This window comes from Schistocerca piceifrons, chromosome 1, assembly GCF_021461385.2.
Source record: "Schistocerca piceifrons isolate TAMUIC-IGC-003096 chromosome 1, iqSchPice1.1, whole genome shotgun sequence".
Taxonomy (NCBI): Eukaryota; Metazoa; Arthropoda; class Insecta; order Orthoptera; family Acrididae; genus Schistocerca; species Schistocerca piceifrons.
In genome coordinates, this window is record NC_060138.1 from 1,006,544,783 (window position 1) to 1,006,565,826 (window position 21,044).

Genomic DNA, 21,044 nt, shown 5'->3' on the forward strand with positions numbered 1-21,044 from the left:
ATTAGGATTAACATTGAAAAATCTAATTTTGGCAGTGCAGTCATATTCTGTAAGCAGTATGTTACTCGGACATATTTATCAATACTTTAAATTTATTTGAAGATATACTTTTCAAATCATTGTGAAGTCTGTACTTCAAAGAGTATTTTCCAGTGCATCACATGCTAAAGATTCCTTTAACTCTATTCACTACAGGAGAAATGTCTTGATGGAAACCATTTTCATTTTTAATCACAATGCCACTGCTTAAACATCATGGAATGAGCTGCAGCAAGGCAGTTACCATTTTCGATTCCAAGCCGTCACAGTCATTCATATTCTTGTTGCATGTTTGTGAACAGATGGGTGGTTATAGGAGAGTGTGCGTTTGTTATGGATGTCTACACCTTGTTCATATTCTTTGTGGCATTCCAGAACCAGTTAGGCAGAGGGTTCCAAGTGGGCCTACCAGTCATGTTCCTTTAATATTTTATGTGTGATATTTGCATACTGCATGACATACATTTTTTTAGCTTCCTGCACCTTAAAAAACAAGATCAAAAAGAACTAGCATAATAAATCTTCATTGTTATGTCCCGGTTCCTCTCCACACCATCCCTTTGAATTGTAGTACATATCCAGTCCTCTATGCCTTGAATATATGGCAATTTAACTGTGTGGTCTACGTTCTTTCTTTTTCTTTCTTTTACACCATTTAAGTCTTTTCTAGTCATGTGGTATAATAGTGCCCATCAGCTGATCTCTTCTCACTTTATTAACTGCGTAACAACATCATCATCATCTTAAAGCAACATTTTAATGAAGTTCTTATTCCTCTCTATGAAAACAGTCCATAATATATAAAAGATCACTTCCTACAAGAAACTTTGTTAATTTGAGGTGACAAGAAGGTGGCACTATTATCCAGTCAGTAAACTCCGGTTTCATCGGTGCAGGTTGCTGAGAATATTTGGATTCCCTAATATTCGTTTATGCAAGACATTCAGTTTCGAGAATACATTTCATGTCCTCTACCAGTTACATATCTATAAGGGGCATTCAAAAAGAAACAAGCTGGAGGCATAATTACAGAAACCAGGATCTGTATGTTAGAAGTATTGACCCTGGCTGTTGAAATGCTTGTCCCACTGTGACACAAGGTGGTGAATGACTGTCTCATAATATTCCCAGGGCTGCGTTGTTAACCAGTTCCACACCTACAGCTGCCTGTGTTCTTCATTTAGCTTTTCGTAGGCTGCCTTGCCATTTGTCTGTTCTTCTTCTATGTTGTAGGCTTCTGTTGTGTGTTGTGCAACAATCAGCAGATGTTTGCAGGTTGAATTGTTCACAAGATTTGCCATGCTATTGAAAGAGGGAGACCAAGAGATCAATACACTAAGCAGATTCAGAAGGATGTAGGTTGCAGTAGGTACTGGGAGATGAAGAAGCTTGCACAGGATAGAGTAGCATGGAGAGCTGCATCAAACCAGTCTCAGGACTGAAGACCACAACAATTGAAAAACATCCTCCAGTTCTAGCAATGTGAAGTTGCAGACTGCAGGTGTCATGTGCATTAAGAGATAAATACTCTACCTCTGAGATCACTTCATCACTTCTAGTTATTTTACTTGTTTTCCCACACATTGTCCCTTACTGGATCTTGTGGTATCACCAAATCTACTGATGGTATATTAGTATTAGTTTCAACATTATCACATTTAAAGAACGGGGCAGTTATTCCACATTTTGTAAGTTTCATTGCGTCCATTTTCAGTGTTTGTTCCTCTGTTTCAGTATATAGATTGACAACAATCGTTTACAATTTGTACCACTGCTCAGTGTGGGGTTGCAAAGCATATAATTTAAACCACCACTCTGTATAACATTACCAGAGCAAATTAAACATTTTCAATTGATTGTTGTCGATATTCTAAAAATTTAATTGATATTCATAAAGTTTGATGTATTGTTATCTAATGAAGAATTGTTCTTGCAATGGAAATAACTTAGTATGACTTTCTTATGATGATACTTTATTGCAACCTTCAGTTTGATAAATGTGTTAGAAATTTTTTAGTAGAAAGTAGGTAGGGCACTTAACTTTTTCTGGCAGTTCCTTCCTTTTATCATAATGAGCTGTCAGGTCTAAAACCCTCTTTTGTAAGGATACTACACAGCCATTTGCCATTACAGATTCAGCCATATAGGAGGAGATTGTAGCAGGTGAATGTGCAATTCAGTAATTTCCCCTCTTCTACTTCTCTGCTATTCCACCTACCTCCCCCCCCCCCCCCCCCCCTCCCTCCTCAAACCTACCAACTACACCTAGCAGCCCTATCCTGTGCCCCACCACATTCCTGCATGCTCCCACAAGTAGCACTACACCCGCCCTCACCCCTACCCTGCTATCCCCTCCCCTCCCCTCCCCAGCTGCCTCCTTTCGCACTAGCCAGATTGCTTTTTTCATCAGGTGCAATTGCTCGCAGTCCTGCCTTGGTGGCCACAACAGTGGTCATGTATGTGTGGGAGTTGTACTTGTGAGAATGTGTGTGTGTGTTTTATATGTTAGAAAAAGGCCTTTTGGCCAAAAGTACACATTTATAGCAGTCTTTTTGTTGTGCCTGTCTGTGACTCAATATCTCCTCTATTTGGTGAGTAGCAATCTATTCTTTTCATAATGTTACCTTCATTCAATAACACATGTGTATTATTTGACTAACTTATGAGAAGGAGAGAATTTTACATCATTGTTTAAAAAAACCTTGTTTCTCAAATTAATCTTTCAAAATTTGTAGAATGTTTCCAACTAATGTATGTGCTAAGTCTTTCAATGGTAACATCAGTGAGCATCATAGCATCAAGAGCTTACCACGCTAATAATCCATGGTCTGTTGGATCACAGCCCATCAGGCTGGTAAGCTCTTTGTGTGTCCTTTTCCAACTGGGCTGTATTATTCATGTTTACAGTTGCCCTGTCCTTGAGAGTTTTTGCAATTTTGTCAGTAACAAAGTATCTTTTGTAGCAGTTGTAAAACTGACAAAGGACATAGAGGAAATCTTAAATTTTATTTCAGCTAGAATAACTTACAATACATTCTGATACAATATGTATAAATATTGTAGAAATAGGATTTAAATGCTTTTGTGTGTTGCTGATTGACATAAAATTTAATAAAATACTTTTAAAACTATCAGACTGAATAATACAATGTTGTTTACTATATCCATGCTACCAGTAATTTGTCATAAACTGTATACATATATATCTCTTTTTTTTTAAGGGAGAGAAAGCATAAATCAGGTGGAACATCTTTGGAAATAAATGCACGAACTACTCCTAAGTGTGAAAAAACTGGCCCCACAGTGCATTTAATTCAGCACGAAGTCACAACTACTGAGAAAAACATTGTGAAACAACCTTTTGGAAATACAGCAGTGATAATAAATGTAAGTGTGTAGGCTTTTTTCCTTCACTTAACCCCATCCTATTATTAATCACTTTCAGCCCTCCACATTTAATTTGCTCTGGAGGCAAGCAAAGAACCAGGAAGCAGTTTTCTGTGAGACTCAACAGCAGCACACCATGGCTTCACGTATGGTTTTTTATGGCATCTTTGCAACATGAAAATATGGTGATAGAACTACTCTCTGTCATTAAATAGCTAGGAGTGTTTTCCAACAGTAAATCACTTAGTCCTTTTGCATATCCTTGGTGACATTTTTGGATATCATTCTCTTCTCACAGAGGCCTACATTCACACATGGCCAACCACTAAATTAAATTCCTACTCATGCTCTTAAGTATATCTTATTTATTCAAATCAACTTACACACATTGCAATAAGTAATGTAAAAATTACAATAACTACTAAAAACTTAAACTAAAGGAACAGATACCTGTTTTGTCTGTTACACTTTTTTTTATTGAACCATGGATCTTGCTGTTGGTGGGGAGGCTTGCATGCCTCAGCGATACAGATAATAGGTTCAACCATAGGCCAGACAAACGTGTGGTTCCTGAAGAGAGGCAGCGGCTTTCAAGTAGTTGCAGGGGCAACAGTCTGGATGATCGACTGATCTGGCCTTGTAACATTAAACAAAACGGCCTAGCAGTGCTGGTACTGCAAACGGCTGAAAGCAAGGGGAAACTAAAGCCATAATTTTTCCCAGGGTTACTGTATGGTTAAATGATGATGGCATCCTCTTGGGTAAAATATTTAAGAGGTAAAATAGTCCCCCATTTGGACCTCCGTGCGGAGACTACTCAAGAGGACGTCATTATCAGCAGAAAGAAAACTGGCGTTCTACGGATTGGGGCGTGGAATGTCATGTCACTTAATCGGGCAGGTAGGTTAGAAAATTTAAAAAGGGAAATGGATAGGTTATAGTTAGATACAGTGGGAATTAGTGCAGTTCAGTGGCAGGAGGATCAAGACTTCTGGTCAGGTGAATACAAGGTTATAAATGCAAAATCAAATAGGGGTAATGCAGGAGTAGGATTAATAGTGAATCAAAAAAATAGGAGCTTGGGTAAGCTACTACAAACAGCATAGTGAACACATTATTGTAGCCGAGATAGACACGAAGCCCACACCTACCACAGTATTACAAGTTTATATGCCAACTAGCTCCACAGATTATGAAGAGATTGAAGAAATGTATGGTGAGATAAAAGAAATAATTCAGATAATGAAGGGAGATGAAAATTTAAATAGTTATGGGGGACTGGAATTCAATAGTAGGAAAAGGAAGATAAGGAAAAGTAGTAGGTGAATATAGAATGGGAGTAAGGAATGTAAGAGGAAGCTGCCTAGTAAAATTTTTCACAGAGCATAACTTAATCATAGTTAACACCTCGTCTAAGAATCATGAAAGGAGGTTGTACACGTGGAAGAGGCCTGGAGACACTGGAAGGTTTCAGATAGATTATATAATGGTAAGACTGAGATTTAGGAACCAGGTTTTAAATTGTATAGACATTTCCAGGGGCAGATGTGGACTCTGAGCATAGTCTATTGCTTATGAACTGCAGATTAAAACTGAAGAAACTGCAAAAAGGTGGGAATTTCAAGAGATGAGACCTGGATAAACTGAAAGAACCTGAGGTTTTAGAGAGTTTCAGAGAGAGCATTAGGGAACAATTGACAAGAATGGAGGAAAGAAATACAGTAGAAGAAGAATGGGTAGCTTGGAGAGATGAAATGGTGAAGGCAGCAGACGATCAAAGGAGAAAGGTGGAAGGAATATATAGAGGATCTATACAAGAGCAATGTACTTGAGGGCATTATTATGGGAATGGAAGAGGACTTAGATGAAATGGGAGATATAATACTGGGTGAAGAGTTTGACAGAGCACTGAAAGACCTAAGTCAAAACAAGGCCCCAGAAGTGGCCAACATTCCATTAGAACTACTGATAGTCTTGGGAGAGTCATCCCTGGCAAAAATCTACCATCTGTTGAGCAAGATTCACGAGACAGGCGAAATACTCTCAGATTTCAAGAAGAATATAATAATTCCAATTCCAAAGAAAGCAGGTGTTGACAGATGTGAAAATTACCAAACTATCAGTTTAATAAGTCACGGCTTAAAATACTAACACGAATTCTTTACAGACGAATGAACAGACTGGTAGATGCTGACCTCAAGGAAGATCAGATTGGATTCCATAGAAATGTTGAAACATGTGAGGCAATACTGACCCTATGAATTATCTTGGATGATAGATTAAGGAAAAGCAAACCTACATATCTAGCATTTGTAGAGAAAGTTTTTGACAATTTTGACTGGAATACTCTCTTTCAAATTCTGAAGGTGGCAGGGATCAAATACAGGGAGTGAAGGGCTATTTACAATTTGTACAAAAACCAGATGGCAGTTATAAGAGTTCAGGGGCACGAAAGGGAAGCAGTGGTTGCGATGGGAGTGAGACAGGCTTGTAGCCTGTCCCTAATGTTATTCAATCGGTATATTGAGCAAGCAGTAAAGGAAACAAAAGAAAAGTTCAGAGTAGGTATTAAAATCCATGGAGAAGAAATAAAAACTTTGAGGTTCGCCAATGACATTGTAATTCTGTCAAAGACAGCAAAGGACTTGGAAGAGCAGTTGAACGGAATGGACAGTGTCTTGAAAGGAGGGTATAAGATGAACATCAACAAAAGCAAAACGAGGATAATGGAATGTAGTTGAATTAAGTCAGGTGATGCTGAGGGAATTAGATTAGGAAATAAGACACTTAAAGTAGTAAAGGAATTTTGCTATTTGGGGAGCAAAATAACTGATGATGGTCGAAGTGGAGAGGATATAAAATGTAGACTGGCAATGGAAAGGAAAGCGTTTCTGAAGAAGAGAAATTTATTAACATTGAGTATAGATTTAAGTGTCAGGAAGTCTTTTCTGAAAGTATTTGTATGGAGAGCAGCCATGTATGGAAGTGAAACATGGGCGATAAATAGTTTAGACAAGAAGAGAATAGAAGCTTTCAAAATGTGATGCTACAGAAGTATGCTGAAGATTAGACGGGTAGATCATGTAACTAATGAGGGGGTACTGAATAGAATTGGGGAGAAGATGAATTTGTGGCACATCTTGACTAGAAGAAGGGACTGGTTGGTAGGACATGTTCTTAGGCATCAAGGGATCACCAGTTTAGTATTGGAGGGCAACGTGGAGGCTAAAAATTGTAGAGGAAGACCAAGAGATGAATGCACTAAGCAGATTCAGAAGGATGTAGGTTGCAGTATTTACTCAGAGATGATGAAGCTTGCACAGGATAGAGTAGCATGGAGAGCTACATCTACATCTACATTTATACTCCACAAGCCACCCAATGGTGTGTGGCGGAGGGCACTTTACGTGCCACTGTCATTACCTCCCTTTCCTGTTCCAGTCGCGTATGGTTCGCGGGAAGAACGACTGTCTGAAAGCCTCCGTGCGCGCTCTAATCTCTCTAATTTTACATTCGTGATCTCCTCGGGAGGTATAAGTAGGGGGAAGCAATATATTCGATACCTCATCCAGAAACGCACTCTCTCGAAACCTGGCGAGCAAGCTACACCGCGATGCAGAGCACCTCTCTTGCAGAGTCTGCCACTTGAGTTTGTTAAACATCTCCGTAACGCTATCACGGTTACCAAATAACCCTGTGACGAAACGCGCCGCTCTTCTTTGGATCTTCTCTATTTCCTCTGTCAACCCGATCTGGTACGGATCCCACAATGATGAGCAATACTCAAGTATAGGTCGAACGAGTGTTTTGTAAGCCACCTCCTTTGTTGATGGACTACATTTTCTAAGGACTCTCCCAATGAATCTCAACCTGGTACCCGCCTTACTAACAATTAATTTTATATGATCATTCCACTTCAAATTGTTCCGCACACATACTCCCAGATATTTTACAGAAGTAACTGTTACCAGTGTTTGTTCCGCTATCATATAATCATACAATAAAGGATCCTTCTTTCTATGTATTCGAAATACATTACATTTGTCTATGTTAAGGGTCAGTTGCCACTCCCTGCACCAAGTGCCTATCTGCGGCAGATCTTCCTGCATTTCGCTACAATTTTCTAATGCTGCAACTTCTCTGTATACTACAGCATCATCCGCGAAAAGCCGCATGGAACAAACTGCATCAAACCAGTCTCCGGACTGAAGACCACAACAACAACATGTCACTGTGGGCCAGCCATTCGGTGGTGAGGTTGTGGATGTCTCTTAACGCACTCCTGAAGGATGTATTGGGGCAAACCACAGCCAGGTAACTGTTTGCCCTTCAGCTCCACATCTGTCACATTGGAGATATTTTGAAGCTCCCCACTGAGTTAGGCTCTTCTTTCAGATACAATGGTTGTGCAAATCCTATTGATTTTCCACCACTGTGTTCAAGGAAGAGAGAATCCTGATACTTTCAAAGTAAGATCTGTCATGAGATGGGAGTTCGTGACATTCTTATCTTGCTGACATGATGTTCAGTGATCATTCACATTGAGTTAGCTGGCGACTGTTACAGAAGGATGTCTTGACTTCAGTCTTAATTGCTGCTGTTGAAGAAAATCTGTACCAAAATGAATGAGAAGGCATGGGTTGGCACTATATTTTTACAATTGTGATTTGAGGGCTGCCAGTTGTCTAGTTTGGGGAGGTGCCATCCTGCTTAGTAATAGTAACCACTGAATCAGAGTTGTTCTAATAGTTCCAGTTGTGGCTTGCATTGCCTGGTTTAGCTGTGTATCGACAAGGTTGGCATGCACGTATTGAACTAGATAGGAGCCGAGTATGCTGCAGTTGAGTGTACAAGGGGTATTGTGCTAAGTCTTAAATTTTCAGCTTTAGCACACCATGATGTATTGGTAGCTTCTGAATCAGGTTAGTTCTAGTTTTGATTTTTTGCTGCTAATTTTTCCAGGTGTTGTTTGAAGATGTGTTCTGTCGAGAGAAACACCAAGGTACGCAGGGTGTGGATTATGTTTCATTTTGACTCCACAATAGTGAACAACTAGAATTCTTTTGAGCTTCTGCATTGTTAAGATGAAGTGATGTTATTTCAGTTTTGTTTGGTTGCGGCTGGAGCCCCCACTTTTTGAAATATTCCCAGATGATGTCAGTGCATCCTCAGTTTCGGCAGAGTTTGAGCTTTGGATACCAACAGCAATATCATCCACATACATGAATCTCTGAAATGTTGTTTGTGGTATATCTGATACATATATATTAAACATTACAGGAGCTTGTACAGATCCTTGTGGTAGGCCATTTTGTAGGCTATGGAAAATACTTGACTTCCCATTGAAATGTACTTGGAAAAGTCTGTCATTGAACATCACGTTAAGTAGGAGCATTTGCAAGGAATAAGTTTGTACACCTAGAGTATTAGTCCTTCTTTCAAAACTGTATCAAGGGATGAACTTAATATATGCAGCAAATGTTTTGAGTTGTTGGAATCCTCTGTCTATGTAGGTTGTGAGCAAGGGGATCAGACTGCAGTAGCTTCTTCCCAGCATAGTGACATCTTTCTGTATTGATGTGCTATTGTTTACAATGGGTGTTAGACATGCATAAAGTATTCTTTCAAGTATCTTGAAGCACACACTTAAAAGTGCAATTGGTCTGTAACTTTCTGGCAAAGGCTTGTTTTTCCCAGGCTTTGGGATAGAGATAACTTTGCTTCTCTTGAAAGCTTTTGGTTTATTTATTTATGTGGCTCACATGCAGTGTAAAAATACAGGTAAAGCTTTTGGTAACTTGCCTATTCACAGAATATCATAGTATAAATGTAAAAGCCATTGTTGCCTGTTTGGACCAATGAATTCAAGGTACATGTTGCCTAGTTCTGCAGCTTTTCTACATTTTATTAGGTTGATTGCAGTATTGAGTCCTTCTGTTGTGATAAGGTATATAATAGAAAAGAGCTGTTGGTAGCTTCTATGAAAGTCGCTAATTGCATACCTCACTTCTCTGTTTTCTGCCTTTTTCAATGATGGTCTTCAATAGATGATGGTTTTTTTTTTTTTTTTTTTTTTTTTTTTTTTTTTTTTTTTTTTTTTTTTTTTTTTTTTTTTTTTTGCTGTGACTTCTGGCTCAGGGGAGTCAATAGAAACTGTGGATGTTTGTGTCCAGTTTCTAGTTTACATAGTAAAGTCCATGTGCTTGGCTGTTGTATTTAAAAGCTAGCCCTTCCAGTGTTCATTTCCATCTAATTTTTCTTACTGCAAAACTAGAAACTGTACAAAAAAAAAAAAAGCAGAAATTATATGAATAAACAGAATAGTGAATTTCCAGTGGAGTGTTTGTATCCCTCAAAGTAACCAAGAAATCTATGAAGTAGGATTAGTAACTCCAGTCATAAGATTTTTTTTAATTAAAAAAAAAAAAAAAAAAAAAGGGTCAGTTGTGGCCTCATTCAAACCCATTTTCAGGTGACATCAGGGACGTGTTCAACATGTTGTTCAACCGATTGAATGTTTACTGGATATAAACCCTCGGAAATGCAGAGTATGCAGCAGGAACCAATCTGATAGTTTTATTGGGGTCCCGAGCTCAAGTCTCGGTCCGGCACAGTTTTAATCTGTCAGGAAGTTTCATATCAGCGCACACTCCGCTGTAGAGTGAAAATTTCATTCTAGAAACATCCCCCAGGCTGTGGCTAAGCCATGTCTCCACAATATCCTTTCTTCCAGGAGTGCTAGTTCTGCAGGGTTCGCAGGAGAGGTTCTGTGAAGTTTGGAAGGTAGGAGACGAGGTACTCGTGGAATTAAAGCTGTGAGGACGGGGCGTGAGTTGTGCTTGGGTAGCTCAGTCGGTAGAGCACTTGCCCGCAAAAGGCAAAGGTCCCAAGTTCGAGTCTCGGTCCGGCACACAGTTTTAATCTGCCAGGAAGTTTGATAGTTTTATTGTCAATACTAAAAACAGGTATCTACCACTGGAAGAGTTACATGTAGGGAAGCCTTAGGTAGGACCCGGACCAGAAAATGTGCAGTATACTTTAGCCAAGATCTGGAAGCCTAAGAATGTGCAAAAGTTAGGAGAAAGAAAGACCTGATGCTAGGTCGTAGCCATGGGCAAGATTTAGGACCTCAGTTGCAGAGAAGCTTAGGGACAGCTTACCAGCCCACCAGCATTTTCAAATCAGTTGTAAGTCTAAGAAAAGTGATACAGGATTTAAGGCACTTATGTGTTTTCCAAAAGAGGACTATTTAGTGATAGTGCGGCAGAAAACAGTTTGGACAGGCATGGGGCATATGACATCAGTGGTGCCCTGGACAAGATACCTTCCCTGACTCGTGGTACCAATGTAGACTTTCTTGAGCTGTTCTGGCATCTTGACCAGCCACACCTTCATGGAACAGTGGGGCAGATTAATGTGGGAGTAGAGATGGGACTGAAGGCTCTGGTATCAGTTGGCACTATTAGTAGATGTGGTTTCACAAGGCATGGCGTACACCTAAGTAGGACTGGGAGGGAAGATTGGTACAGCTGATTCATGGAGGTGTAGGAGGTGGATCTCAGGCAACGCATAATCAAATAGCTGTTGTCATAGGTAGGAAAAGTAGGTCTTTTTTAGGATAAATCCAGACAACAGGTTCCCATGTCTAAAGAATATTTCCAGTAGTTTAAAAACCTGAAATAACTCCTCACAAGATAGATTCTATCACACGAAGTGACACACACTTTACATGTCATGAAGAAAAAGAAAGTATTGGAAAAAGTAACATGGGGCGCTTCACAGACTTAATAATCTTCCATCCAAACAATGTGACAAAAAAATAGAACACAGCAATTTGAACTGAGTTCCAGTCTTTGAACTGTACAGTAATTTGTGTCACTGACCACTGGTGTAGACACGCAGAAAAACATTGTTCTGAAATGACATGTGCTTCAGGGCTGTTTCAAAGGGTGGAGGATCATGCACTTATATCAGAAAAAGAACACAGTTTAAATCAAGACATGACTTTAGCACAGTAAGTGAAGACAAACACTTTCAGATATCAGCTATTGAATTAACAAGGCTTGTTCCTGTATCAGTCATGCAGTGGTAACATTGCCACTGTTTTCAACAATTTAAGAGAAGTTCTAGCTGAGGTGTCAGGCACAAAATAGTGTGTGGAGACATAAACACAAACATACATATCATGAATGAAACTAGTGGCACCCTCATATACCTCCTTCACAATTTTGGCACCATGCAACAAGGCTTACTGCAATCACTCCATCAGTAATTGACCAAGTGGACACAAATGTGGTCAGGGAAAACTGTAAGATAGTTGTAAAGGATCTTGGACTACCACATCATTTCTGCCAAATAATAACAGTAAAATTGAGAATGGAAAAAATCCCTACACTACAGGCCGACAAAAGACATTTATCAGAAATCAAAATACAAAATGTTACAAAACAACTAGCAAACCAAAACGGGGATTAAGCGCATGGGGAAACAAATGGAAATGTGAAATTCTCTAAATTCTCAACATTATTTAAATTGAAAAGGCATTTCCAAAAGTGTCTTCATCAGTAACAATGTCTCACAAAACTAAATGAATAATAGTAGTTATTAAAAAGTCTTTCCAAACCCATAAGTATCTCAGTCCGACAAAAAAAAAAGAGTCATAAAGAGCCCAAGTCTTAAATTTATGCAATGGAGAATCCAGGGTGGAATAATGACAGTGTTATGAAAAGAATAGATTGGTACTCACCGTACAGCAGATACGTTTAAGTCACAGACAGGCAGTCTTCTGAGATAGACGGCCACTGTCTCTGGCTGTATCTGACACAACAGCCAGAGACAGTGGTCATATGTGTGTGAGCTGTGCTTGAGTGAATGTTTGTTGTGTGTATGTTGTCTATTTCAGAAGACGGCCTTCTGGCTGAAAGCTTATGTTTTTAGTAATCTTTTTGTTGCACCTGTCTGCAACTCAGCATCTCCACTATATGGTGAGTAGCACTTTTCATAATATTGTCAGTGTCTTAAATTTCTATCATAAGCACAAAAAGATTAATAAGAAGGTGCTGATTGCCACAAAAAGTCATTTAATGACTAAATGATATAAAATGCAGAGGAAAAAAGCAAAGCAGTGTGGAAAATCATTAAAATGAAATAGGGAGAGACAGACAAAGGCATAATGACTATGGGAATAACATAACAAATGATGCACACCACCTAGCAAACTGTGAATGAGCATTACAATAAAAATTCCCAAAAGTCAATATAGAACCAGTAAATAAATATATACTATGTACAATGATCTAGTTACCAATCATAGAGCATAAAATCAGTAAAGCTTTGTTGTTGTTGTGGTGGTCTTCAGCCCAGAGACTGGTTTCATGCAGCTCTCCATGCTACTCTATCCTGTGCAAGCCTCTTCATCTCTGAATAACCAGTGCAACCTACATCCTTCTTAATCTGCTTACTGTGCAAAACTTTTAAAAATGGAGATAACTGTGGAAGCATTTACAGGTATCACAAATAAATGTTTATAGAGAAGAAATTATCACAGTGACACAGTCAAAGATATTATCCTTGTGGGAATTACAGTAATATGTGCAGGACTGCCTCAATAGAAATGCATCAGGCACATCAAGTAAGTGTAAAAGCTATAATACAGTATAGTATTTCATAAACATATAGGCTACAAAAGAATAGACATGTGGTGAAACCTTCAAATTATAATTTCCATATTAGAAAGCTAAGAAAGAAAATAATTTTTAAAAATTGCATAAAGAGAAGATTGTGTCACTCAGTGAAAAAGTCAAGAAGCACACACAAGATATGAGATAAAATGGAAATCTGCAAACTAGTGAGATTCATTTGATCCGTAAAGAAAGATGATGCCGGAAGTCCCCAATTGCATAAATGCAGAACCAAAAGCAGAAAACTGCTGCACTAGTTGTATTTTCTTGTTTTAACAGCACATTTCTAATATTTATTCCCACTCTCCACTGCTGTCAGATTTATATTTGCATGATTTGTGTGTTTTTTCTTTTAAACACAGTTAATTTAGTTTTCTTAAATATTTAATTGTCAGGTGTTCGCAACCAGGAGGAGGAATTTCAACAAACATACTTAGTGTTTTCTCATACTTACTGTTTATTACATTGTAGCGTACTGCTTCAAAAGCCTGCAGTACCACCTTCATTTATGTTTCAGAATCCTAGCACTGGACAGACTGAAGGTGAAAAGGTGGCAGTGCACCTGCGGAACCATGGTTCAGAAAGTGTGCAAATCATTCCCGCACATGCATTCATTCAACAAACCAATGAGACAGCAACAGCTTTATTATATTTGACAGGAAGCTTTTCATCATACTAAAATCAAAGCACTGTGGTGTACATTTTCAAGTGGTATAAATTTAAATTTTCGTCACTTTAGAAAGGAGACAGCAGATTCTGTTAAACTTTATGGTACATACAATCAGGCATTTTAAATGTACCAAAAGAAATTTGTCTGATCTGTGGTACAATTTTAAGAAAGCTATGTTAGTCCAATGAACTTTATTTTCTTTGCTCAGAACTAAGTGAAGTGATGATGTATACATGTAGTTTACGAATAGTTATTTATTAAACTTTACATATTTGACTTGCTCTGTTTGAGATTATTTTTCAACTGCAATGTGTGTGTGTGTGTGTGTGTGTGTGTGTGGGTTGTTTTTTTTTAAAAAAAAAAAAGAATCAAGGAGTGAATAACGAACTTAAAAATAAATTTGTTACAGCAGAGATAGAAGGATTTCAACAAAATTCTGAAGTGTTAAGCTATTATTTAAAGTTACATATGATAATAAAGAAGTTAGCAAAACTTCTGGGCAAAAGGGAGTAAGGAAGGAAAACAAACCATATTCTTGAATCTAATATTATCTCCACAAATTATAAATATGTTCATTTTGATACTTTTATTTATGTATCCATTAACTGCTTTTTAAAATAATGGTATTTATTCATGTTTTTTTTAACTGGTGTGTGTGTGTGTGGGGGGGGGGGGGGGTGTTATCATGTGACGATTTGATGTGGCCCACCACAGGTTCCTCTCTTGGGTCAACCTCCTTGTCTCAGAGTAGCACTTACATCCAACGTCTTCAATCATTTGTTGGATATATTCCAATTTCTGTCTCCCCATATGATTTGGATTTGTAACCTCTACAGGTCCCTCAAGTACCATGGAAGTTACTCCTTTTGTCTTAATGCATGTCCTAGCATCCTGTCACTTTTTCTTGTCAATGTTTTCCACATGTTCCTCTCCTCGCCGATTCTGTGGAGAACCATCTAGTTCCATATCTTAATCAGTCCACATAATTGTCAACATCTTTGTACAGCACAATCCAAACAGTTCCGCCCTCTTCTTTTAAAGTCTTCCCACAGTTCATGATTCACTTCCATACAATGCTGTGTTTCAAATATTTATCCTCAGAAATTTCTCCCTTAAATTCAGGTAGATGTTTGATACTAGTAGATTTCTTATGGCTAGAAATTCCCTCTTTGTCTCTGATAGTCTGTTTTTTCTGTCATCATTACTGTGTAATTACCTGAATCAAATCAATCAACATATGTTACAAATGTGAGCATGGTTTGCTCATGCATGCTGTGCTTGAAACTCTGCAACCCACCCCAACAGACCCATAGGGAATTGTACGGTATGGTAGTCCTCCATCCTTTATCAATGAAGAAGGTTCCAGTTTGAAATTGCCAGTGCTAGGTTGAAAGACACGGGTATCAGAAGTGAGCCTCACATCACTTCCCACTTCTTATGGGAAGTTGGTGAAGCAGCTGGCAATCAAGTGCCAAAGAGGCCTAGACTCGCAAGAATGTTCCAGACAGAATGTTTGAGAATGTTCCAGAATATCCTCGAATGTTCCATCATCTTGCTGTGAGAATATATTCTACCTCAGAATGGTCTGTAGAGACTGTGGCAAGGGGGAGATCTTGTCAGTCATGAATTGAAAAGAAGGAAACAGAAAGAACAGCAAAGAAATGGAACAGATGAGTGAAAGAAGTTTAGCTTCACAATAGAAGCTAAAAATTGAAAGAAAACTTAAAGGATAAAAAGCAAGATAAAATTTGAGTGAAACACCCAGCAAACACAAAAATGCACTACAGGAGAATCAAGGGTTGCATCAGACACAGGCAACAGCTGTCACTGCACAACCACAACAGGAGAACCATGGGTAGCAACAGACAGTCAAAAGAGTATTTGTGAGCATGAAATACTAACTTTCTACAATTTTTTTAATGTTCGTTTTTAATATGTTCTTGGGTGATCTAGAATGTTCTCAGAAAACAAGACCAAGTTAATTGGAGCATTTTCAACTAGTTCCGCAATAGACAGTTATCACTTACCCAATATACTGATGTGCATGGACAAACTGATATTTTGTGCACATGTAATTAATGGAGACTTCATTTTGTGTGTGTAAGGGAGCAGTAAGTGCAAGAACTGCGTATTAGTGACTTCCATGATTTCTTAAAAAATATTAGGGAATGGAGGGGTTCTTTAACCCAACATTCGCATTTTACCTCAACCTTTGTTGTACGCAGTCTATTCTTTGCTGCCCCTTCTATTTTTCTTCTCCTTTACAGTTCCTTGTGGCACTAAGTTAATTATTCCTGGAAGCTGTCCCACTATCCTGTCCCTTCTTCTGGCAGTGTTCTTCCATAGACTCCATTCCTCACTCACTCTTCATTTCATGCTTTACCTTTAACATTCTCTGATAGTAACACTTTCCAAATGTTTCCAGGTTCTTCTCAATGGCCCATGTTTCTCTTTCGTACAGTGCTTTGTTCCAGGTGTACACTTTGAGGATCTCCATCCTCATTCTTCCACGTTTTCCATGACCTGTGCTATTGCTTGCCAAATTCTGTGCCAACTAAGCTGTATATTCCTTTCAGCTGGTCTTCTGAGTCTCTTGTGCAATGTACAGTCCTAACAACAGTGGTAATAAACTGCAACTCTGCCTTACACCCTTCTTAACATGAACTTGTCTTTCTCTGCTTTCCAATTTTATCATCATCCTTTGGGTTTTGTAAATATTGTAGGTTATCATCTGACTCTGTACTTTAACCCCAGATCTTTCAAGAATTATGATTATCTTTTTCTACTGCAACAATATTATGAAAAGGGTCATTGCTACTCACCATATAGCAAAGATGCTGAGTCGCGGACACAGATGCGCACGCGCGCATGCTCATACACACACACACACACACACACACACACACACACACATATGACCACAGTCTCTGGCCACTGAATCCATCATGGATTTTCTGTTATTCTACTGTAATTGTTTAAGGCTTCCTCTAAGTCTACAAACTCTGTTTGCAAGTGGAACAAGAAAAGAAATGACTAGTAGTGGTACAGGGTACCCTCTGCCATGCACTGTATGGTGACATGTGGAGTATGGATGTAGATGTAGTGTATTTTTTCTCTTGTCTTCCTTCCCTCACCAAGTGTTAGAACTGATTCTCTGAAACCAAACTGATCTACACAATATTTTTACAAACATGACTTATACTAATCACCCAGCAGTTTTCACATTTATTCAAACATGCCTTCTTTGTCTATATTATGACAATACTTGTCTGGAAATCTCATTGAAAGTCGCCTGCTTAAAAAAATTTTGATACCAATTCAAATAATCTTCTAGTTCCTATACTTCCCACAGACTTCAATAATTGTGAACTTGTATCATCAAATTCCTTTGAGCCCAGGTCATTTAGAGTTCTGTTGAACTCTGTGCTCACCATTAGATCTCACCTATTTTTTCCATGTCAACTTCTATCACACAGTGGAACAGTTCCCCTCTATCATACAAGCCTTCAATCTACTTTGGCCTTCAGTCTGTCCACACATTATGCATTAACATCTTTACATTTTGCTAATCCAAAATTATATTTAATCTTCCTATAGGACATTCCAATTCTTACTACGGTCATATCTTGACATTTTTCTCCTTTTTTTTTTGTCACCAGTCTACTGACTGGTTTGATGCGGTGTGGGGCGGCGGGTGGATATTTTTACTGTTGTATAAATGTTTGAATGTAGAAACACTTTACGGCCAATGCACCATATGTGGGGCGGCTGGTTGGAATTTTTTGTTGTAATTCAATAAAAATGTTTTGTTTGTAGAAAAGATGCATTCCTTGCCGTTTTAACCATATGTGGGGCGGTGAGTGGAATTAATTGTTATATAAGTGTTCCTATTATTTATGCTGTTGTTTTGCCGTTCTCAACACTGGCTCTCTAACTACAATATTGGCAACCAGAAAGTGATTAGCAAAATGTGAAGCCTGTAATTAGAATTCCTAGTGCCCACTTCATCTGAGAAACACACTTATAGCTGCAGCTTATAGCTCTGAGAAATTAGGAGATTGTCTGGGATTCATAATCAAAAAACGATTTTCTAAAAATTCTCTGTATTCTGAAAGTCACAGATAAAAAAAAAAAAAAAAGGAATCCACTCAATCTGACTAACAGAGCAGTTTAGAGTCTAATGCGCTGATGCGACTATAACTGTCCAAATTAAATGTTTAAGTGAATGCTCGCTATAATTTGATGATTAGGTTCATCAAACGCCACGCTATATAATGGTAGAATGTTTGTCCCGCGGCGGCACGTGAAAATACGACATACGCAAACTGAAAATCGATAATTAATGTCATCCCAGAATTAACACTTCACTCGAAAATGATTTCATGGTTACGCATATCCCGAGTAACTTAATACGGCATCCTAGGCTGTTTATAGCAATGATACCGACGCGACGCAACTCCCGACACAGATGGCGTGCTATTCAGCATCTGGAGAGAACTGGGGCCTTGCTTCCTCGTGCAGCGTTCTTATATATAAAGCCGCGGTGCGGACGGCTAAGGCAACGCCTCATCAAACCGGCTCTCCCGACTAGCTGCTGGGCTAGTAATGCACCACATTAAGTTATTGAATAAATCATAGCTTCTTTTGCTGATGGCCGATGAAACTCTCAATTTAAATGTGCATTCAACACACAGGTAAGTAATCATAATAAAAGTTTGACGTGGCTAAGTAAAATATTTCGGGCGAGAGAATTAATTTAATTACACTGCACGCAGTAGACGAGCTCTGAACTTGCCCTTTGGAGATACGCTATCGCTATAGTTTTATAGTTATTCAAATGAAACTTCTCACATCTTTATGGTTATAGCGGATCTCCATTCTACTTAAATATAAACATCCTAGCCTTATTTATTAGCCTACTTAATCTATCTTGCTTCCTTAATTTTTTAGACAAAAACCAGAAAATCATGAATTTCAACCAAAATCTTAATTTGTGAGATCCAGAAGACTGTTTCTATTAAATAATTATGAAAAAGGAATCAAAATATAAATATTTAAGTCTCTAGCTCTTTTCTGTTGCGCCAATGATTTTTACAGAAAAACGTCTAAATTTCGAAAATGGTTAAAGTTATCGAACTGATATTCAACACATATTAATTTAGTATTACTCCTGACATGCTAGAACCGTTTCAGGTTATTTACTTGATTTTAAAAGTATTGCGCAACATTCATGACGTCAGAGTTAGTTACAGCGGACTAGGCTGGCACACAATGGAAAGACTGATGTGAATTTACTACAGCGTGAGTAGGCTGCTTCCCTACAGCGGCCCGCCACGAATTCCTTCCTGTGCTAACCTTTTTTCAAAAGTGAAGGTAACTTTATTAATTAATGCTTTGTATTTTTCATTTGAGTCAGAAGTATTGTAAACATTCTACCCATTTCATATCTTTGAGCAAGTTCCTGAATTTTTCAATTTTTGACTTATTTATTATGCTCCTGTACTCAAATTTAATAGCTTTTTTTTTTATATCCATAAAAGTTCCAACATTTAACACAAGATGCTGCTTGTCATGATCATATAGCCCATTTACTATTGGTTTCGTGACATGACTTTTTTCCCTAGATTTGCCTATAAAGATATTATCAATAGCAGTCTGAGCATTTACATATCCTAGTCGCAAAGTTCACAGTAGGAACTAAATTGAATGATAGTGTTACTGACTGCAATAACTGTTCACTGACAGAGCTTTTCAATAAATCCGCATGAAAATTATTATTATTTTTTTTTTTTTTTTCTCCACGAATTCCTTTCCTGTGCTAACCTCTTCATCTCAGAGTAGCACTTGCAACCTATGTCCTCAATTATTTGCTTGACGTATTCCAATCTCTGTCTTCCTCTACAGTTTTTGTCCTCTACAGCTCCATCTAGTACCATGGAAGTCATTCCCTCATGTCTTAGCAGATGTCCTATCATCCTGTCCCCTCTCCTTATCAGTGTTTTCCACATATTCCTTTCCTCTCCGATTCTGTGTAGAACCTCCTCATTTCTTACCTTATCAGTCCACCTAATTTTCAACATTCGTCTATAGCACCACATCTCAAATGCTTCGATTCTCTTCTGTTCCGGTTTGCCCACAGTCCATGTTTCACTACCATACAATGCTGTATTCCAGACGTACATCCTCAGAAATTTCTTCCTCAAATTAAGGCCAGTATTTGATATTAGTAGACTTCTCTTGGCCAGAAATGCCTTTTTTGCCATAGCGAGTCTGCTTTTGATGTCCTCCTTGCTCCGTCCGTCATTGGTTATTTTACTGCCTAGGTAGCAGAATTCCTTAACTTCATTGACTTCGTGACCATCAATCCTGATGTTAAGTTTCTCGCTGTTCTCATTTCTACTACTTCTCATTACCTTCGTCTTTCTCCGATTTACTCTCAAACCATACTGTGTACTCATTAGACTGTTCATTCCGTTCAGCAGATCATTTAGTTCCTCTTCACTTTCACACAGGATAGGAATGTCATCAGCGAATCGTATCATTGATATCCTTTCACCTTGTAATTCCACTCCTGAACCTTTCTTTTATTTCCATCATTGCTTCCTCGATGTACAGATTGAAGAGTAGGGGCGAAAGGCTACAGCCTTGTCTTACACCCTTCTTAATACGAGCACTTCGTTCTTGATCGTCCACTCTTATTATTCCCTCTTGGTTGTTGTACATATTGTATATGACCCGTCTCTCCCTATAGCTTACCCCTACTTTTTTCAGAATCTCGAACAGCTTGCACCATTTTATATTGTCAACCGCTTTTTCCAGGTCGACAAATCCTGTGAAAGTGTCTTGATTTTTTTCTTTAGCCTTGCTTCCATTATTAGCCGTAACATCAGAATTGCCTCTCTCATCCCTTTACTTTTCCTAAAGCCAAACCGATCGTCACCTAGCGCATTCTCAATTTTCTTTTCTATTCTTCTGTATATTATTCTTGTAAGCGGCTTCGATGCATGAGCTGTTAAGCTGATTGTGCGATAATTCTCGCACTTGTCAGCTCCTGCTGTCTTCAGAATTGTGTGGATGATGCTTTTCTGAAAGTCAGATGGTATATCGCCAGACTCATATATTCTACACACCAACGTGAATAGTCGTTTTGTTGCCACTTCCCCCAATGATTTTAGAAATTCTGATGGAATGTTATCTATCCCTTCTGCCTTATTTAACTGTAAGTCTTCCAAAGCTCTTTTAAATTCCGATTCTAATACTGGATCCCC

At 38.5% G+C, this 21,044-nt stretch overlaps 1 protein-coding gene across 1 annotated transcript in view; it reads left to right on the forward strand.

Annotated features, from left to right (window-relative positions):
* The window catches only part of LOC124796788 (zinc finger protein 12-like), a 112,743-nt gene extending 98,691 nt beyond the window's left edge, over window positions 1-14,052 (forward strand). Inside the window, exons 10-11 of the mRNA XM_047260727.1 lie at window positions 3,261-3,426; window positions 13,624-14,052. Coding sequence (XP_047116683.1) covers window positions 3,261-3,275 — 15 coding nt within the window. The 3' untranslated portion in view covers window positions 3,276-3,426; window positions 13,624-14,052. The remainder of the gene's footprint in view (window positions 1-3,260; window positions 3,427-13,623) is intronic.
* Window positions 14,053-21,044: the final 6,992 nt, after the last annotated feature.